Source organism: Mercenaria mercenaria, chromosome 3 (genome assembly GCF_021730395.1).
Source record: "Mercenaria mercenaria strain notata chromosome 3, MADL_Memer_1, whole genome shotgun sequence".
Classification (NCBI taxonomy): domain Eukaryota; kingdom Metazoa; phylum Mollusca; class Bivalvia; order Venerida; family Veneridae; genus Mercenaria; species Mercenaria mercenaria.
The window spans coordinates 75,624,564-75,646,583 of NC_069363.1; the positions used below are offsets into that span (position 1 = coordinate 75,624,564).

Here is a 22,020-nt window from a genome sequence, read left to right on the forward strand (position 1 = left end):
AGTCTACTGATATTCCCACTAAAATTACTCGTTATAAATAGTTTTCATAGATTTTTGTATAAACGCATGATCTTAGTTTTATTGGCAAATTACCGTCTCAGCTACGCATAGATAAAAAAAGTTTTACACTAAAACATTATGTTATGCGTTTTCGTCCAAAAGGTTAACGCCATTTGACGTATTATTTATTTTTAAATTACGAAACGATAACCATTCTAAATGAAATACATTTGATTCCAATACAGAATCTGTATTAACTTTGACAAAAAGGTTCTTGTCCATTTGTTCTGAGATAGAAGTTCCCCGTAACGCTGACGTCATTTTGTGGGAAGCCCATCTGCCCACAGTCTGTGTCACATGTACATTCGTTACGTTTGAACTTTCTCCAGTTGCCACATGGTACAGCATGGAATGTGCATGAAGAATTGATTGACTCCACAAAGAACTGCCTAGATCTGGCGTGGTCACACGTACCTGGAACGTCATTCATATATGAAATGAAAATTATTATTCTCTTGTATTGTTTATATACTTGAAATACGTTTTGTCTACTCATTGGTTACCTTTAAGCTACTTATAAAACAGTAACAGTGATATTTCTTAGGAAATCCTAGTAAACAAAACGGAAAGCAAGCTAAGGGACAGTACAGCTGGAAAATTAAACAGCATATCTAACAAAGAGCCTCTAGCATAATCATTGTAATTCCTGTATGAATTGATGTTATACTTTCTTTAGCTGTTCTGTCATTAAATTTGATTGAGTAAAATTGATCGACGTGTGTTTTAATTGACATGACATTCTAAACATCTGATTCGCAAATGGTATTTGTTGCAGACTGTATTTTTCCATCATATCATTTATTTACATACTTTGTCTCAGGAAAGACCAGAAAGAGAAGCAACCAGGCTGGTTCCGACCTCCGTTCGGAAAGTAATCCGCGTGTCCAATTGAGTCTCGAATTCCAAATCCCCCTGAAATATAACGAATTACAAAGTGTGTTACTATATTATGTGAAATTCTTGAGCAATATTGCAGTTGTTTGGTGAAATACCTTGTCAAATACATTGTACCTGATATAAGGATATTAGGATTTTTATCAATTAAGTTTATAAACTGTCTTTGAACATCCTTCCTTCACTCGTAATTACATAGAAAAGGCTTAGCTATTTCTCCTGAAACCGTCTTTTGGGTACACATGGTTGCGTCTTAACAATTCTTAACAGTTCTTAATGTTAGCTTAGTCATCCTTTTTACATTTTCAAATTTTCTACTTTCTAAATAACTTTTACATTTTGGAGTTTTCTACTACGCAAGTAGTGGCTTTAATGAGGCGGCAATCCCCGTCAAAAACAACAATGACAAACGTGGTGACCATGTTTAAGGAAATAGATGGATTAGCTGACAAACACATACTGTTTATATTTTTTGCTATTTTTCTTTCTTTTCTTTTTTTTCTTTTTGGTAACAAATCGCACAGATATTTTCATATGAAATAGATTAAGAGGGTTGTTACACTATCAGTGTAAAATAATGATCTAGAAATCAAAACGAGAAACAAACTCACAGATCCATTGCTTTGAATCGGTGTGAATTACATCCACATATTGGGCATCAGTAGCGTCTAACCTTACTTTGGGTTTGTCTTTGCTGAATGCCCTATGAGCCGGGTCTAAGCCTGTGAAAAAATAATGTGTAACATGGACGACTACAACGCTAGCTAAACGACAGACAGAGTAATCGAACGTTTCATTGTATATTTATTTTTGTTTAGTTTAAAGCCATATCTAGGCAGAAATATGACATCAAATGAAGACTTTTAAAGGTTAAGACATGACCATGTACCTTCGTAAACAAAAACCTTTTGTATGTCAGCTTTCATTTATATGATTGTATTCGGCAGCACACTTCAGACTCAAACAGGAAGACAACGATCCAGTAAGATTAACCATTTAGCAAGAATGCAACCTCCACAAAGCAGTGTATGTATAGATGTGTAAATGATAGACATCTACACAAAAAGAACATAGACAAAGTAACAATTAGATCAGTCCCAATCCGTGACTAGTTCCCCTGACGGTCCGTCCACAGAGTCGTAATATGAAATGAAAGTGTTAATTATGTCCCGAGCTTGACTATATCATACTGAAATGAAATAAAAGTGACAACTATCTCACGAGTTTGACTACAGGTAGACAGTAAGTCCGAAACACACAAATACAGGAACACCGTAGGGCACTGTCTTCGAACGGTCAGTTGCAATATGATGTTACGTTGCTTTATTGTATCATGTGCTTCTATCGGATCGTCTTTATGAATTTATCATTTGCATGTGGCTTGTCGTTATGAATGTCAATAATATATGGACGAATCTTTGAAAAGGGACATTACATGTATGAAAGTGATATATGAGCCGTGCCATGGGAAAACCAACATAGTGGGTTTGCGACCAGCAAGGATCCAGACCAGCCTGCGCATCCGCGCAGTCTGGTCAGGATCCATGCTGTTTGCTTTTAAAGCCTACTGCAATTAGAGAAACCATCAGCGAACAGCATGGATCCTGACCAGACTGCGCGGATGCGCAGGCTGGTCTGGATCCATGCTGGTCGCAAACCCACTATGTTGGTTTTCCCATGGCACGGCTCATATGTATAATACTTTACATTTTACATTTATATTCTTATGTATATTCACCAACTCCCTTAACCGTTTGAATATGCCAGCATTATTTCATGTCCAACTGGAAATAACGATGATGATGATGATGATGATATTCATAGAAGAAGAAGAAGAACAACAACAACAACAACAATTAATACTATTTCAAAAATCTAAATCTAAAATATGCCTGTGTAATTTCACATGGACCAAACTAGTACTACCAAATGTCTAATGCTGCTTATTTTTTTTATCTGACAGGGCCAACCACAGCGTTCAATTATAACATATTTTCACTTTTTTATCAAAATGCAACTCTTTTTCAATGCGTAAGTTCAACGGGTAAATATAAAGAAAACAGAGAATAAATCCAAACAGTATAAATTCAACACATAATTTTAGTCACGCGTATTCAAAATAAAAAGACGCTTTTATACAACACCACGTATGTCTTGAGATTGAAGGCTTACTTTTGTTCTCTAACATGTGCAATATATTAAAATATTAAAAGTAATGAGGTCAAATGTAGGCAATTTACGAAAATAGTGTAACTTTTTATTCTTTAATTTTTGAAACAAATCTTGTTTGTGAGAAATTACTACAGTGTCCTCTATGCAAAAACGGCGTTCCAAAAATCCGATTAGCCAATCGCATATCGGTAAAAATCACGTGAAAACACCCATGTACTACACTACTTGTTGCTTTCCAATATACCTCCAGACCGCAGGTAATGACACCTACTGCTTAGTTTGAATATTTGCATCTTAACAATGTCTACCATCATTACCAGTTGCTTTTTAGATGTATATCCACATCTATTTTGTCTTACAATTACTGTGGTGTTATATAAAAGTATCATTTAAAATGTATTGTTGAAAAAATATTAAAGGTTATCTTGTTAAGAAATTCAAATATTTCAAGTTTGTCTATGTTTGGTCTGACACCAACAAGTACCTCATTCAATATGATACGAGTCAAAACCAACCTTCGATTTAATAATATAGAACTATTCTCTTAACTTGATATATTCGAAAGTTTCTACTGGAAATTTCAAACGCCCTTTATATTCTCCGAATTTTTCAGTGACATTTTGCTACATGGATAATTTGACAGTAAGTAACAGATCAAATTGTGAGGATGCAGAAACACTGGTTATAAGTAGCATTATTTTTGTATTGACCTTTGACTAAATGTCAAAAATGACAAAAAATACTCTTCACAAATAAACCTCCATTAAGCACCATTTTAAAATTTTGGTCATTTCACAATCTCAACTGGATCTAAAGTAAGGACTGGATTTTTTATTTCAATGGACAAACTTGTTAAAGTATGCAACAGAAAGTTTTACAAATTCCATATGTAGTTCGTCCAATTCAAATTCTAGCAACAACAGACTGTCGGACAGACAGACAGACAGACAAACAAACAGACATCTTCAAGAGGAGATGGAGTGGCTTCCAATTTATCTTACAGTGAAATTAAACACTGACCATCTTGAGCGAGTTCAGCTGACTTACTACAGTTTACTATAGTGACGTAATCGCCTGTCCAGATCAGCGTCTCAGCAAAACGAATACAGTCGTTTGAGTTTTGTAATAAGACAATGATTGTAGGTTAGTCAGTCCTCTTGCACGAAATATGCAATAACAATGTAGATAAATTGTTTATAACATGTCAGGTCTATCAACACATAATTATGCATGTTAAAATGAAATTTGTTCTATGTCCTAAATGCTTTTAAATTTGTCATGTTGACAGCTTGCTTGAGAGCGTTTTAGGTTACAATAATAAACCCTGCTAAGAGGCAGGGAAGCAACATTATTGTGCAATATTGTTTTGAAGGCTATATAAATATGATCAATTCTGCCATTTTGGTCAATTTAACATTAATGTTGTTGTGTTATAACAATCAGATAGGACTTTTTATGTTCCTAAGCTGTAGCATAATTTTCAACATGTTTTTTTTTTTCAGATAAACCACAACGCTATTCAGGGTATATTACATACACATTGGTCAAAAATGACTAGAAACTCTAGATTTAAGTACATTAAATGCGTCGGAATGACTGAAACAAAAAATGCGAATTTACTTAGAAGAAATGCAAAGACACATTTTACCCGGTTAACAGTAAGACCATTATACAACCTATTTACAGAAGGTATGGTAAGCGCATTATTTTGAAGAATCGGTCTCAGTTCAGGGCCGGTTCCAGAAATTTTTGACTAGGGGGGGGGGGGGGGGGAACCCGTCTTGAACGAAGGTCTATCAACATTATGCGTTAAATGAATTTTGCTATGTCCTAATGCTTTTAAATGTCAGTTGACAGTTGCTTAGAGCGTTTTAGGTAATAATAACCTGCTGCAGGGAAGCAACTTATTGTCAAATTGTTTTGAAAGCTATAAATATGATCCAATTCTGCATTTTGGTCTTAACATTATGTGTTGTGTTATAGGAGGCTTTGTTCCTAACTGCATAATTTCACAGTTTGATAAACACAACGCTATCAGGGTATATACAACCTTGGTCAAAAATGACTCTTGATTTAAGTAATTAAATGCGTCGGTGCTTACATGCGATTCTTAAAGTATGCAGACATCGTTGAAGTAGACCATATACAACTATTTACAGAGGTATGGCAGGATTATTTGAGAATCGGTTCAGTTTGTTCTATCAATATTTTACTTACAACAGCTTATCTTTTCTTCCTTTAACAGAAGTTTTAGAGCATACATTTGCGTTGCTTGTTCAAAGCAGTCAATAACATTGCAATCTGATATTAAGAATTCGGCCTGTCTACAATTGTATTACGATTGGATTTTCGTTTAAAACGACGAAGGATTTTTTTACCTTGCTGTCTGTAGGAGCAATTGCAAATGCATTAACAAGCTGAGAACCAGCCACTGCAGTATTATAAACCCAAAGAGACTCTTTCTAAGTGAAAGTTGTTTCCAGTTTGCGTAACTGCTCTGTGGTATACCAGTATGCGTACTTTACAGATCATTCAGGTAACTGTTCTGTGGTATACCAGTATATGGACTTCACAGATCATTCAGATAACTGTTCTGTGGTATACCAGTATATGCACTTCACAGATCATTCAGGTAACTGTTCTGTGGTATACCAGTATGTGTACTTCACAGGTCATTCAGTCTCAGTTATGTCAAAACAATAGCATTACAAACGGGGTGCGGACTAGCAGTTACAAAAGCTAACCTTGTAAGTAAAACGTGTCTAAAATGAGGGTATTTCTTCTCGAATCTCAGTGTTTTTCCGGCTCTAACTGCTTACATTTTCGGTTTATCTATACGTATATTCTCGGTGAGACAGACACGACACGGATACTGAACGTCATTACGTCATTTTCGTTAAAATTAGGATGTAGAAGCAGAGCACAATGACATCGCTGCAATACCACAGAAAGTATATACTAGTACAAACTATTCACCCCAGTGATAGAAATCCAAACAAATAATAAAAGTCAAGGCATCCACAGCTTTAATAAACGATTCGTATTTGAGATAAAGCGACAACTGGAAAGAAACAATACAGTAAATGACAGTATCTTTGCTTATCATATAAGTATTTAAGCAAAAATCCAAGACGCCTTTATTTCCTTAAATATACATATATAAAATATTTAAAAGTTATTTTCTATTAAATTTTTTCTGTTATAAATCGCTTTAAATGATGGATCTAAAACTTCTTTCTTATGTCTGATTGTTAAGAAGAACACAGACACCAGCATAGTTCGGATGATAGGGCCACTTTCAAGCTTTAATGATAGAGGAAGATGCAAGGTGATCTAGGACAAAATTACAGATACGAACGGATACCTTGCTAGCAAACACGCCGACCGCCGGCAGGAAACTGAATGTTTCTTCATATGACGACCTAAGCAGGGCTTGTACCAACAAAAGTGAGTGACAAACGGTTCGAAGTACTCGGTCAATTATGCTCATCTCTTTAAGAATTTGTAAATTTAGTGATATTTACAAGTGAATATCCATGTTAAAATTCATTGAAATCAAGAAAAAAACATGTTTGAGTCTATAGTTTCATGTATAAACTTTGAAATTTTCACAAAAATATGACAAAACAAGAGCTGTCACTAATGGTAACAAATGCCCCCGCAGCGCCTTGACCTTTGACCTGGTGACCTTGACCTTTGACCTGGTGACCCCAAAGTCAGTAGGGGTCGTGTACTCAATAAGCACTATCAGCATGTGAAGTTTGAAGGTCCTGGGTGCAGTGGCTCGCGAGTAAAGTGCCTTCATGCAAAAAGTTAACGTTGTGACGAACGAACGAACTAACGGACGGACAGTTGAAAACTAATATGCCTCCCTTCGGGGGCATAAAAATAAATAAAGTATACTGATGATACATTATTGAACAACAAACTAATGGCGGGTATGTATATTTTGAATGACATGATGACGCGGAACCCCAGAATTGTATATCTCAACGAATATGTAATGCAAGAGTATGCTCTAACTCTCGTATTATTGAACAAAGCGTATGTTTTTTTTTTTTTTTGTCAGAAGATCATCAATTTGCTTATTGACAGAGTAAACAGTGACCGACTCTCCAAAAACATGTGCGCACCCCAACCTCTCTAAAATGGTACATATGGTCTGGGTACAATACGCTTTCTATGCACTTCACAGGCGGAATCTTACCTCAATTTGTTTCGTATTTCTTGTCATTTTATTACTTCATTTTTTGGTAAACTATATTCCTGGTTATACCATTAAGTTAATATATAATTATTGTGTGAAAATATTGAAAATGGTTAAAAAAGAACTTGGATATGCATCAGCTATCTTTAATGTAAATAAATAATTCTGTTGCAATAATTTTCTCACGTTCTGTGTTGCATGTAACAATTTTTTCTCTCAGTTTTCCACATTCTCCTTTATGTCCACCACAATAGAGTAATTACCAATAAGGGCTCAACGCTTTCCATAAATCTACATATGAGTCCGTCGTACCACTGAAACATGCTTAGTTATGTTTGACATCAGAGTGTACTCCAAGCCGAAGGTTAGTCGGATGTCAATGATCTGACCTTTACTTTTGATCAGGAAATTATAGCAATTTTATGAAATGATGATAATTAAATCGTTGTCTCCATTTATATCCATGGGAAAAAAGTTTAGAAAATGATACAATTTACATTATTTAGTTATTTACATTGTTGTCATATTTACAGAATATAAATATGTGAACACAGAGGAAATGGGAACAAGACCACTCTTGATACTGAAAATAAAAATGTATCATTAAATTGTCCATTAGGGATCTATTTTTCTGTATATCACCTACTGCAAGTCTAAGGAAAATATAGTGTTGTTATCCGTCCGTCCGTCCGTCCGTCCGATCGATTTGTAGACGGTGTGAACCTTCTTAACTTTCTTAAACATGGACATAAATTTTATCTCTTTAAGACATGGTGCAGAATCAACGTTTCAGTAGCACTAACTAAATGCCAATGCCAATGTCAATGTCAAAACTGTAAGTTTTGCATTTTGTGTCCAGACCATATCTTCTTAACACCTCTAAGAACATAAATTGAACGTTGGTCAAATCACAACAATTGTTTCAATATCATCATTCGTCTCTTTCAAAAACATATCAGATTATACAGTACATGGCAGGGCTCTTTTTAAGGTCTGTTACGTATATTTTCTTAAAGAACACTGTCAGTGCTAAATAGAAAATATAAGAAAAGTGGTGGTCAATATTTTGTCATGAAATATTTGAATCATAGATTCCGCTTAAACCGAAGCTAGGTTCCATGAGGATGTTCCATTTCTTATTAAATATATCTTGAACAGACGCATGCACACTGGTATTGCTTTGCTTGGTTGCGATATATGCTTCAAAAGACATTCATATAGATTTTATTAGCTAGTTTCTAAAGGACATCAATTGTCATTATCAATTAAAAAAGGACACGGTTGTTATTTAAAGATTACGACCAAAGGCCTTTTAAGAAACGAAATTAACATATGCGATTTATAATAAAAGTATAAAAGCTCAAAAAAATCTTAACATGAAGAAAACAAATTCGTATTTTGTCGAAAGTAGTTTTCATTCATTCTAAATAATGCCAGTGCTAGGCAGGTACAATAAAAGATAGAAGCGTCACTGATACCAGACAGGTACCTGATAAATACAAATACCTATATGCCTGAGATACTAATACGACTTGACGTTCTTAGCAATCACAGGTAAAATAATTATATCATTAGTTTATTCAAATAATCATTTTGTCAAAATACACATTTTTAAAGGATTTATTTGTAGTATGAAGGACTTAGAACTAAATTTCTGGACTTTATGTCATGTTTTATTTATGTCTTTACATTTTAAGGTACAATCTCTTTGTTTTGTATATGATGTGCGCGGTAATCATAACATTTGTGGACAAACCACCCCATGTTTTGTCGTATGCACAAAACGGTTAGATATATATATAAAGCAACGTAGTGTCAATTTAAAGTGATGTTAGAGTTTCATGCTACAACAACCACACATAACAGAGCAAGATGTTTCTACTGATATTTTACATGCTGCAAATGCTGCTATTGTCTACAAAAGCACAACGTGAGTTAATATTTTATAGTCATGTACATTTTGCGTGTTTTCTGATTTTGTAGCAAATGTATTATAAAAACCTTTAATTATTTCAGAAATATCAAATTTGATTATTTATAAACGTTTGGTTTGTAAATATTACATTGGAAAAATGATTTGTTAAATAGTTTAATAATGAAATAAAATATGAAAAATTCAAATATTACGATAGCGTTTTTCTAAGTTTTGTTACATCATCAAACTTATTGAATTTCCTATCAAAGTGATTGGTAAACCAATACGTCAAGTATCCTTAATCTTACACTCTTCTAATTTTTCTTCTTCTTTATTTCATATAAATAATGAAATCTTAAGACCTCATTGCTTTTCAATGATATGAAAACAATATATGGTAATTTAGTATGACAATTCATCTTATCAAAAATAGAAAAATATTGACATGTTATTTTATATAAGAAAAATAATCTGTTCTGAAAAACATCACCCTCTGAAATGGCGCCAAAAAATATGTCGGATTGACGACAGATATTTTTGTTGTACTTTAATGGATATTCAATTTGGTGCATTTGTAAATCTTATGAAATGTGTGTATTTGGTAAACCTTTACTCTTTCAAAATAAAAACGTTTACACGATTACGTGCAATAATTTAAAAATAAAGGAGACTAAAAAAGACATTTTAATCCTTAAAATTTAATGTACATTTAATCTCAGACAGTTTCTAAAGAACAGAAATCTGTTGTTTGTGAAACACGGCCACAGAGTGCAAATAATTACCGATCGAAGTAGTTAGATATACATGGAGGCTTTTTTTCTGTTCTCGAGTTTTTTAAGTTCAAAGACTCCTAAGCTAACCGCCGTTAGACGACCAAACCTTCTTGAGACCAGTTCGATCAGTGTTCTAGTTTGTTTGACAAAATGTCGAGTTCTATTTATACAGTGTGAATGCTCAACACTCAACGCTTACCTTTTATTTTGGATTTAAACTTCTTAACCAGTCGTGAATATCAGTTTACAAATTAGAAAAAAAAACTGAGTAGTTTAAAATCCAAAAAGTGAACAGACCATTTATTGCAATGATAATTTTGTCTAATTTAGACGTGGGACAAACGTTTAAATTTGACTAATTCTCAACACTGATATATATTCAGTAAAGTCCTTAATATAAGAGCTGACATAACTCATATATCATTTTAAACTTTCATTTTAATTTGTATCTTACATTTTTTATTTTCCATGTTATGTCAGGTCTTAACAGTTAATTGCATTTTCGTATAACATAAAATCGGCTACAGATGTCAATTTTGATCTGAAGCTTAATGGACATTTTCAAACGAGATTGAAACTTCATATCATGTGAAGAAAAATCATTAATGTGCATTATGGCAGCCATTACAAGTAATATCTTACCTTATTTTTTTATATAAATTATTAATTATTTGATTAATAAGCCGATAGAAATTTGAATAAAGTTAATCAATTTAATTTATAATGTTTGATAAATCAAACATTATGCTACACTGCTTTGATAGTATTCGTTTAGACGGACGGTAAAAATGTCCAATATCAGAATATTGAATGTTTGACGTCAAATGACAACTTTTTCACGTCTTATTATTTGGAGTAATATTCAGTAATACAAAGCGCCGTTGAAAATCTGCCTTTGAGAAATAAATATTAATTCTTAACGATATAAAGCAAAAGCATTGGTTTTGGAGACAATACGCCTCCAGAGTCCGGCTCATTCATAACAAATTTATCTAGTAAAAAACTTTATTTAGTATTAAATAGATTAAACAATAAAACAGTTTTCTTCAGTCTCAAAGTACTTTTTGAAAAAAAAAAAGACTTTTACGATATATTTCAGATTCCACCGAATCAGCCGAGGAGGTGGCTTGTCCTTCGTGCATGCACATGACTTTTGAGTTGAGGAATATGCCGGCAATGTACAAGATTATGTTACAGAATATACTTTCAAACATGAACCTGCAAAACCCGGAGTGTGAGGAAAACACTGTGGAACCAGAAACATGTGAGGCGCCAATGTACCCTGCTTGGATTGAGAATAGATGTCTCTCTACACATGTGACTCTGCATGCAGTTGGAATTACAGGCATACTTCCAGGTATGTATTAAAATAGACAGATTAGTACAACCTCAACATTTTATAACCCTATCTAGGACAATATGTTGTTGCGTCGCCTACATTTGATAATATTTTTGCTTGATCTAACTGATTGGTTTGTTCTATGCATCGCAGCATTATTTTGCAAGATTCATATTGAAATCTGTATTCTTTTAAATGAATATAGCGAACTCGTTTGGACATTAGAACTTTGTTTCTTATAACGAACAGTTCATATTATACGGGCGCTTGTACTAGTTCGTTATATGCAAGGCTCATTTATAGATGGGTGTTTTTTTCCGTTTAATTATTAAATATTTTTTTGCTGTTTTAAGTAAGTATTTTCGTATAATTTGTGTTGATAATATGTAAGTGTATAAATTTGTTTTCTGCATTTATATTATTGTTTCTTTTCAGCCGGAAATTTTCGCTATAGTCAACTCAGTTGTTTAAAAATTTCCGGCAGATTGAAACGTAATAACTGACGAAACAACGTGTGACATATAGAGGATTTTGTGTATCAAGTTGAAATACTAGTTTTATTACTGGTATAATTATTTTCAGAGTGCTGCCAGGTGAAGCTTTTACGAAAATTAAGATATCTTTTATTTCATTTTAAAACATCTTTTTTTGCTAAAATACAAACATGTCGAAAATCGCGGAAAGATCACAGAAAGCATAACAAAATGACGTCATTAAACGCGCTGACTATGCCCATGGAAAAGCTCCGTATAAATTTTACTTCAAATTAAGACCGAACAATCTAAAACAGTAAATAAATGATTTTAAAATGTACTTATCAACTATTATTCATGGTCTATTAGTGAAAATAATATAGATTTTGTTAGATTTGATAAATAAGGACGCTTGGGTACAATTCGTTATTTTTTCTAATATAATTATTGAATGAAGTTATGTATTAATTTGTAAATTATTAAAAACGAATATATAGGACTTTGTTTAATTTTTGCATGATTGGTGCAATTTTATGAACATTGTTTCAAAATTACATCTGTTGTTTATATTTAGTATAGTAAATTTGGTGAGCATGTATAATTTGATTATCTGATTTTATTTGAACAAGAATCTATTTAAACATAGAGAAATAAAAAAACATGATTGAAAGAAGGCAATCTTCGTTTCACAGTGATCCAAGGCAATTTCTCGAATTTTTGCCACGTTTAATGTAATGTTCTATTTCATCGAAATTGTAATAATAATTAATTACTGATTCGCATTTAAATATGTGTTACCTTTAACCAGAAATTCGATAGTCGAGTAGCTGTATCTGAAATTTTCGTTAATCAAATTAAACGTAGTGGCGTGACGAGTCACATATACACGAGGTTGGCTACGAAGTCTCTTTCGAGTTTTAGGATATGATTTGAAAGTCTACATATAGAATATAGCATTTTAGATATTTAAGATTTTAGTATTTCAATTTTAATGGCAAAAATGAATTTGTCCCTTTTGAAAATCGAGCAAACTTACTTTTACGAAACGAATGGGAACGTAAGAAACATGTACATGCAGAGTTGCGAGCGTTGCATATAAAGAACTCCTAAAATATGTTCGATAACAATTAATAAATATTTGAATTTTTTTAAAGTGTACTACTAACATTAGTAGTTAGGTTCATTTAAATTATATAATATAAATTTGATTTTGTTACGCACATTTAGAAAACTTGGAAGGAAACCCCACAAGAGTGAACACATCGAACAATTGCACGTGTGAATAGATAATACTAGCGAGTGTCTTGGCTTCAATTTAACACGTAGGTTGGCTCTACTACATTGTCCCAACTATGTGCAATTTAGGATAACTGGTACAGTTAAAACCAGTTACATGTATACATTATATAATTTATATTCAGTTAATACATGCAAATATTACATTTATTTGTTTAAACACAAGAGTCATCTTACATACTAAGGTTTAAGACGAATTTTCCCAGCAGCGGCAAAAACATGGAAAAATCATATCATATGCCAGCATTCAAGAAAAATTTTTCCGTGTTAATATACAATAAATTTTCTTGCATTCTGGACATGATTTTTCCGTGTTAATATACAATAATTTTTCTTGCATGCTGTGTGTAAGATGACTCTTGTGCTGTAATGTATGAATGAATGTGTAAATTCATACGCTACCGTTGTAATATAGTGCTTAAAAGAAAGGCATTGCCTTCGTTGTATTTCTTCTATTATTTGAAAAAAATCGGTACACATGGTAGAAAGTGCGAATGGAAAATATTGGCTCTCGGGCGACTGGTTTTACAATAACTCGGCAGTCTCGTCTACTGTAAAAGCAGAAATTTTCGCGAGGGTTTAATTTTCGCTACATTCGCGAGGCCCTACACTTCGCGAAAATTAATTCTTGCGTAAATATTCACCATTAGTGTATTAATTCTAATTCAAGTAGGATGTCATTTTTACAATTCCGCGAATAATAAATCTCGCGAATATTGAATCTCGTGAACAGACTCAATATTTCAAATTCGCGAAATTTTGACCCAGTTAAAACATGTGCTTTTATAGTATTCTTTTTAATACTACAGAGCATTGTTTAAGTTGTCTGAAGATGAAATTGCAACACATAGATGTTAATTCTTGTAGAACTGTTAACGACGCTTGAAAAAAAAGAATGTTCGTATAAAGTTTGTCAGTCACTAAAATATGAAAATTAATTTCATGACAAAACTAAAAATTTGAACATATAAAAGGCAATACATTTGGAGGACAACATTGAGTTGTTTTGATATACAAGTACTTTATTACAGACGCTGAAATGGACGTAACAGTGTTGGTTAGGGGATGTCATGCACAGTGGATCGGCGAAGCAAGTGGATGTACAAATCTTGCGGACCTAGACGCAGACACACAAGCGCAAATGACGCAGCAACTTGCTCAAGTGAGAGACGCTTGGGAAACCGTGACATACACCGGTGAAGTGTGTATCTTGTAACGTTGAACGCATAATGAAGTTTAAAGCGGTTTTATTAAAAAGAATCATTTTTTATAGAGTCAGGCTGTTTGTAATTTGGGAAGACTTAGATCTACTTCACTTGTACATGACTGTGTTTGTTTATATAGACTAAAATATCATCTAAGTTTCTGAAAAAGAACTCATATTTGCAAGAATGGCCGTTTTTTAATGTAAAACCCCATACATTTAATGAATAAATCCGTTTTCTTTGATTTATTCGTGAAATGTATTGCATCAGCTGACTTTATTATTCCGCTTTCTCACGACGTATTAAAAATGTTAAGTAATGAAAATGAAGGACTTCTGCTGCTTTCGTGTTATACTTTTCGTCATGCAATTTTAAGATAATTCATTATATTTTATATTTGTACACGTCTATAATAAATATCTTGTAACGAGTGACTTTAATTTCCCCTGGTTTTATTTTAACTTTTACAACCCCCACCCCGCCCCCACACCCCTGCCAATTTAAGACGCTGTAACCTTACATCAATGACAACTACCCATAACCTCAGGACGGCCAGCACATATTTATGCAATCTCGCCAGGCATATGTATGTTTTTGACAACACAGAAAATGACGTCACTCGACCTTCAGCTATTTCCGGAAGTAAATAAAAGTAAAGTAGAAATGCTAAACTTGAAAACGAAAGCCGCATTTTGATTCGTAGATAGTCAGGGGTCACGCGCAGGGGTCACCCCGTCTAAATGTATGCGCGTGGACTTTTTTTTTTTTTTTTTGCTATTGGGGAGCCAATTTTCAGCACTTTATTACGAATTGAAATTACCTGGGCTTTAGTACAGCATGTCAGCTTTTAATCTATGAAAAAATATTTGAGCTCTGGATAAACAGAAATCCCACAGGGGTCCGTAACGGACCAAGGGTACATTGATAATTTTGGAACTTCATCAAATCGCTCAAAATGTCATTTTTGATTTTGTCTGAGAGTGTCAGTATATGCCTCAGATGTAAGATATAACCGTATTTGAGAGCTGCAGACCTAGACATTTCAGAAATATTTTCAAAATAAGTTTCGTGTAATAAATGTTGTTTCTACGGAAGCGTGAAAGGGCCATCAGACGCTAATACGTTTTAGTACGTTAAGGCTGCGGAAAGGATATAAGGAAATTATTAGATGATTTCAAAACTATTAAGGTCGAGTGCACATAGATAAAAGTTCGCAATAACGACATTTTTAGATAATTTACCTGTAATTCTCCCGAGTGAAGGTATCCTTTCTCCTGCATAGCCAGCAACATGTGCACCCAAACTGTATCCCACTATATACATGTTACTATAATTAGCACCAGTTGACGTATGCAGTGACGTCATCAGCTGAGCAGTTAGGGCACCTACTACTCTAGTATTTGCTGCAGCCTGGTAATAGTTAATTAAATCGTCCGCTCCTTTTTCCCAGTCGACTACAATAACGTTAGCATCTTCCTATCATACATACACATATAAAGGTAAGATTTCATAGCAATTATAATAAAACAAGAATTGAATAATTAGATCAGTATGTTTAATTCTTACACAAATAATTATATTATAACTTAAATTCTGTGTTTGTGTTTTATAAGAATTTACCACGACGTAATACGTAAAACAGAAAAAGTGGAAACTCCACATGTCGCCCGACAGGACAAACATGAAACTTTTGCAGACTCGGTTTGACTAAGCCTGTTCATGGATGCATGCTACAGTTCACGATCTCTATTGAGCAGACCTCAACTATTTTCCTCTAATCAAATTCACATTAAAAATACGCAGTTTTGAATAACCACGCTTGAAGCAGAAAACAAACAAAAAATTCACCACTGAAAGTATTGCGTCTTTAGCTGATACTATCCATTCATCTTGTGGACTTCCAATATACCCATGTATTATGAAAATAGTCCTTTTACTTTCAACGTAGTATTCGGATAGTTCAATTTCCGTAGTATTTGCTGTAAGATCTTCTGGAGTATCGTTATTATTTACTGTGTACAGCAAAAATGAAACCTGTGATAATAACAAACATATTATTTCACAAAGTAGCAAATAAAGCTAAATCAAATATAGATTTCTGTATCATTTCAATAAAAGTGCTTATATATAGTTTTTCGTGCGGGAATATCAATGACTATATTACTTCACAAAGTAGTAAGTATAAGATTTCGATTACATTTCAACAAAAATACTTACATGCATTGTTAATCTGAGAATAACAATAATTTTACTTCACAAAGTAAGTAAGTAAAACTAAACAAAATACAGATTGCTAGTACACTTCAATAAAAGTACTTACATTCATTGTTTATTTGAGAAACTATGTGCATAATTATTTGCCTTTACTGAATAATATTTTTGAAATAAATTCAAAATCTGATCTATCATTCGTTTTCTTCCACGTTCTTCCACGTTCAAGTGTAGTTCCGTGTCAGTGAAAAAAAGTGTTTGATTATTTTCAATGCCAGTTATTTTTTATTGCTTTATTTCTATAAACCACTGAAAGTGAATTTAATAAACACTGTAGTACATAGAACATATATAATTTTATTTGACTGTTGTCGCATATAACACTTTTGCAAGACCGGAACGCGACATTCAAAGATCCCGTATAGAGGCTGGAGGAACGCTTACTCGTCATTTTCATTTTGTTAAAGAAATGTTTTGGTTTATTTATTTAAAATAAACAACACAATATGAGCCGTGCCATGGGAAAACCAACATAGTGGGTTTGCGACCAGCATGGATCCAGTTCAGCCTGCGCATCCGCGCAGTCTGGTCAGGATCCATGCTGTTCGCTTTTGAAGCCTACTGGAATTGGAGAAACTGTTAGCGAACAGCATGGATCCTGACCAGACTGCGCGGATGCGCAGGCTGGTCTGGATCCATGCTGGTCGCAAACCCACTATGTTGGTTTTCTCATGGCACGGCTCATATAAAGTCTACGATAAAAGCTTTGCTTCTTTCAAACTTATATATCTAATATTAATTTGACTTTAACTGGGCAACTTCTGAAATGTTCAACAATAAATCATAAAATGGATGAATTAAAAAATTAGAAACATTCCATTCAAATTGAGGGAGTCTTTATATCACAAATGAACTCGTAAAAATTATGTTTTGTAACAGTAATTTCATGAAAGTTTTACTAAAATTTGCTAACAATTTTTAATTTACCTGTTGATCCTTCGGAGATTGAGGGACTTCAAAGTTTGCGTTGTGGAATGGTGGTTTGTTCTCAAAACATCCCAGCCCATCGTAACACACCTCTTTGTGGCATATCCAGCCAAGCCAGACATAATACAGAAATGTACAAATCGCCATAGTTTTCACCGAAATATTGTCAGATACAAATGAAAATAGTTCGCGAACTTCTTTCTGAATTACTTTGTAGAACACAACATACAGCAAGTTATAATTTATATAAGAAGAACATCGTTTGAACTTTTATACATTTGATTTTATTTCTTCACCAATAATTGTTTACCTGGAGTAAATACATATACTTCTTACAATAAAAACGACATCAGCAATAGTTGCCGTTTAATGGAAAACAGTGACTGGCATCAGTCGTTAGAGTCCTTTACAATAAATATCTCTGCCATTAAATCCTCTCAAATAGCAATTTCTGAAAAAAAAAACTACAAGACTCTAACGTTGTGATGAGTCAAGAGAGAAAAGGGTTTTTCTTAGAAATTACCGATGCCATAACGAAGAAAGAAATAAACTTTATTACAGATTACTTGACGTCAACATATTTTGTAAGTCTATGGAAAACTGCGCTTGCCTGTTCATGTTGTTATTTTCAATCAAAAGAAAAATGAATAGCGATATATATTTCTACCAGGATTTATGGCTTGGTTCCAATACGAGGTGCCTTAAAAAATAACAGTACACGAATATCTCTGAAACTGATGCCAGCGTTAAATTTTTTCAAAGAAACATATAAATCTTCAAACATGTTTGAAATTTGTTGACTTTTTATTTTTTTAACTGGGAATATTTATGTTTTACTGTTGTAAGTTAAAATTAGAAGTTAACTACTTAAATATTTTGATTGTTTTGCGATATATGAAAGCAGGCATATATGCAATAGAAGAAGCGCTTTTAAATGTAAACGAGTATAGTTACTAGTATATATCTTGCCGATGGCGTTCAAAGTATCTACTGAAAATGCGGTGAAAGTTAGACCACTGTCCTAACGTTCACATAAAATAAATGTGAAAAGTATGAGACAATAGAATATTTAATCGGAAAAACAGAAAATAAAATGATACCAACAATAAAATAGACAATAAAAACTGATTTAAATCGCTACGTGTTAACGGGCAACACTTTATTGCATATGTGACCAGTGATAGACCTTCTGATAACATAAATCAAACTGCGACATCAATATCATTGTCTATATGATGTCTTTAATTTGGAAATGTTTAAATGGTGTAGCGTTATATTTAAAAAACACCTGACCTTTCCATCCAGTGAAACCAGGTAAAAAGAGAACCTCGAAGCTATCGTAGAAAGAGTTTATATTTTGTGAAAATGCTGGTATTTCAATTGTCAAAATGTCCACAAAGGCCTGTTAACTTACCTTTATATTTCTCGGTACTTCTCAGTTTTCCACCATGTTGCTCGCGACTGTTGGATATCTAACACTCATTCTGTTATTAACACAGTCCTGACTTTTTTCTCTCTGATTTTAGCACAGATGTACTACTAGTAAACACCTTTGGATAGCGACTTTGCAAAGTCTTCTTGGCATGTTCAGTGTCTTGTCAGCCGCCATATATTTTCTAGTTTGTGTACGATACATTCAAATAGCTTGTATATATAAAAATCATGATATCACAAGCCCATCAATGTTTGTCACCATAGCACCTAAAAGCCGTGTATTATGTTCAATTGCAGAAAGTGAAACTGATTCTCATAGAAATACAATGTTCTTGAATTAGTCGGCCGTGCGTGTAAGTTACAGTCTTTTTGATTGATTCAATTTATAGACGGTGTATATTCAATGTTAGGAAGTGTGTAACACAGCAACTCCACGAAACCTGGCTTTCAGCATTTTTAATCTGACACTTTGTATGGATAAAAATCAGCGAACCTTAACTGAAAGTTACACCAGGTTTGGTGTCAATAGGTGCTCCCAAACTAAACTATTGAGCAGAAATCATTGTTCAGTTTTTGTAACAGTGACCTTGAACTCCAACGGTCCCAACGCAATCCAAGCTATCATCTCTACCTAAGCTACCTACACACCAAGTTTAACCACTATATTTCATTCCTAAGTAAAGTTATTGCGCAGAACCTTTTTCTTATATCTTATGTGTTGACAGTGACATGGACCTTACTCCTAGTGACTCCAAATATAATCTCAACATTTGTTACGATAAATGCTATCTACGTACAAGTTTGCTTTCAATAGGTATATCCAAACTTGATATATTGAGCAGAAATCATTTTCATTTCAGTAACAGTGACCTCAATGCGGTTCCGAATTTAGACTCCCCCCTCAGCTACCTACACACCAAGTTGCACTTACATATCTCCATTCAGAACAATATTACTGAGCGGAAACCGTTTTTCCATTTTTTAGTGATTAATTCTGACGTGGTCTCTAAAAACCCTTAATGCAATTCCAGTTTTTATCCTGATAAAAACTACCTATACAAGTGACAATAAGTCCATCCAAACTAGTTGTTTAGTGGAAACGATCTGTCTGACGCCGCGGCCCGCCCGAACAAGAACAAACCCCGTAGGTCCAAAAGTTATTGTTGAATTTGCCAGCAGTTAAACAATTATTGCACAGGACAATCAAGTATAATTAATGTCTTTAATACAAATGTACTATATAGGCAACCAAAACTTATCGAATTTCATCGGATCAATTTTAACATGGACCGGTTAAATTGTGTTTGTATAGAGTTACATGTTACTGTCACTATTGTCCAGTTGTAGTTATGTCTTTTTAATCATTATACAGACGTTTCGGTGCGAAGATCAAAAACATCCCTTTGTATGTAACAGCAAGGCAGCTAGCTTACAATTTGAAAATAAACACACAATCATACTGAAATGAATCTGATAGACAGAGGATAATGTAAAGGTATAAGACGGTTTATCTTTTGTATTTCTTGTCTTAGCAAATGGTTAACTTCAACGTAAAGAAAACAACGTTATCACGTTATCCCTAACGTCACCTTAAAAAGGGCAATGGAACACTACGACAAAAAATACATCGCACGTGCCGAAAAAAACGCATAATTGTATTTATGCCACCAGAACAGCATCGGTATTTTTTGTAATTCTAAATAGGGACCCTGGCACTTGTGGTTAGGACTCTTTTCCTGTCATCTGATATCCAATATCTTTTGCATTTTAACACGAATTTAGCATGGGTGACAATCATAGAACATGTTTTCTTACAATGTTGGCATGTTTTGAAAATGCACATTTTACCAGCAATACTCTTTATACTACAAGCCAGGCAAGTGTGAAACTGATTCTTGGAAGCAACAGTTGATCCAACTTTTAAATTAGCACCTAAATATTTATCCCTGTAACCAGTCGCCGAATTGTAACCATTCTATCAAATGACACAAGTTGTAACTACTGACATTCGGGTTTCGACGTGACACCCGGATTACTTTCAATCATTTTTGGTGGCTGCTGCCACCAGTGTTAAAAAGAACACTCTGTTTGAGAAATCTTGTCAGTTGTTAAGACCATCCTAACAACCAAAAATAGTTCCAGGCTTTCCAGGGAAATAATTATCTACACAACGTGCAGAATATGCAATGCTACAATATATGCCTTAATACCATTTTTAATGTAAATTCGGCAACTAAAATCAATACAGACTGAAGTCAACGTTTTAATTAAAACAACCACGTGTATGAATACAAATATGCAAATTTATGATCACGTGAATAAACGTTGACCTCATGTCACCTGAAATGAGCGATTGTCACATGTATAACTCCCGAAATATAAGACTGTATTTGATAAAGAACGATGACTTCTAATAGCAACAATAATCTACAGATTATATACATCTACAGATAATCCACGGCTAAAAATAGAAACGGAATTTCAACGGAAAAGTTTCCGAACATTTCCGGTCCATAGACAATACCAGTTTGTACCTACCATAGCTTTTCCAGCAAGTTGTAACAATTTTCAAGTATGTCAGAATAAACTTAAATGTTCGTCAATCACAGCTATCAAAATATAAGATATTATGTTAATGCAACCCTAGTGATCTAAGAATGTTACCGAATTTTAGACAGTCTCGTTGTCGTTTCAAACAATCGAAAATATGACCACATGTTAATTAGGCTATTTATAGAAATTCGATAATCAGCAGTGATACGGATTTCCTCAGGCGTTGCTACTGCCAATTAACACTAATAAGCGCACTAATTTAGTAAGATGATTTATGAACAGAACAGAACAGGACAGTAATTTATTGATATAACTTAAACATGTATACAGTTCATCGTTATATTAAGAACAAAAAAATAATTAAACATGCTTAGCAATACGAGAGTGAACAAAACAAAAGAATATTCTGCTAAAATTCATTCAATATTGTTTGCAATGTGACCTGCTATGAGAATCAAAGACATGTATGTTTTCTAAATAATATTCCCTCACGGATAATCT

The 22,020-nt window shown here is 33.6% G+C and overlaps 2 protein-coding genes across 2 annotated transcripts; one reads left to right on the forward strand and one right to left on the reverse strand.

The window, feature by feature from the left end:
- Window positions 1-253: 253 nt before the first annotated feature.
- Window positions 254-17,679, reverse strand: LOC123525677 (inactive pancreatic lipase-related protein 1-like). Its single transcript, XM_045304818.2, has 6 exons — window positions 17,533-17,679; window positions 16,183-16,368; window positions 15,516-15,810; window positions 1,566-1,757; window positions 871-972; window positions 254-474 (listed from the first exon to the last, which is right to left on the reverse strand). Exons 1-6 carry the CDS (start codon window positions 17,677-17,679, stop codon window positions 254-256), a joined length of 1,143 nt encoding a protein of 380 aa, XP_045160753.2.
- On the forward strand, window positions 9,159-14,778 carry LOC123524357 (uncharacterized). The gene is made up of 3 exons (XM_045302505.2): window positions 9,159-9,263; window positions 11,121-11,378; window positions 14,161-14,778. Exons 1-3 carry the CDS (start codon window positions 9,206-9,208, stop codon window positions 14,343-14,345), a joined length of 501 nt encoding a protein of 166 aa, XP_045158440.1. The 5' UTR covers window positions 9,159-9,205; the 3' UTR covers window positions 14,346-14,778.
- Window positions 17,680-22,020: the final 4,341 nt, after the last annotated feature.

Excerpts from the sequence above, each read along its gene's own strand:
- LOC123524357 (XM_045302505.2), top strand. The coding sequence starts at position 9,206 with ATGTTTCTACTGATATTTTACATGCTGCAAATGCTGCTATTGTCTACA. Across the intron at positions 9,264-11,120 it reads ATTGTCTACAAAAGCACAAC|ATTCCACCGAATCAGCCGAG; the intron begins GTGAGTTAATAT and ends GATATATTTCAG. Across the intron at positions 11,379-14,160 it reads AATTACAGGCATACTTCCAG|ACGCTGAAATGGACGTAACA; the intron begins GTATGTATTAAA and ends ACTTTATTACAG.
- LOC123525677 (XM_045304818.2), bottom strand. The coding sequence starts at position 17,679 with ATGGCGATTTGTACATTTCTGTATTATGTCTGGCTTGGCTGGATATGC. Across the intron at positions 1,758-15,515 it reads ATGTGCACTCGACCTTAATA|TATACAATGAAACGTTCGAT; the intron begins GTTTTGAAATCA and ends AACAAAAATAAA. Across the intron at positions 475-870 it reads CTGGTCTTTCCTGAGACAAA|GTACGTGTGACCACGCCAGA; the intron begins GTATGTAAATAA and ends ATGACGTTCCAG.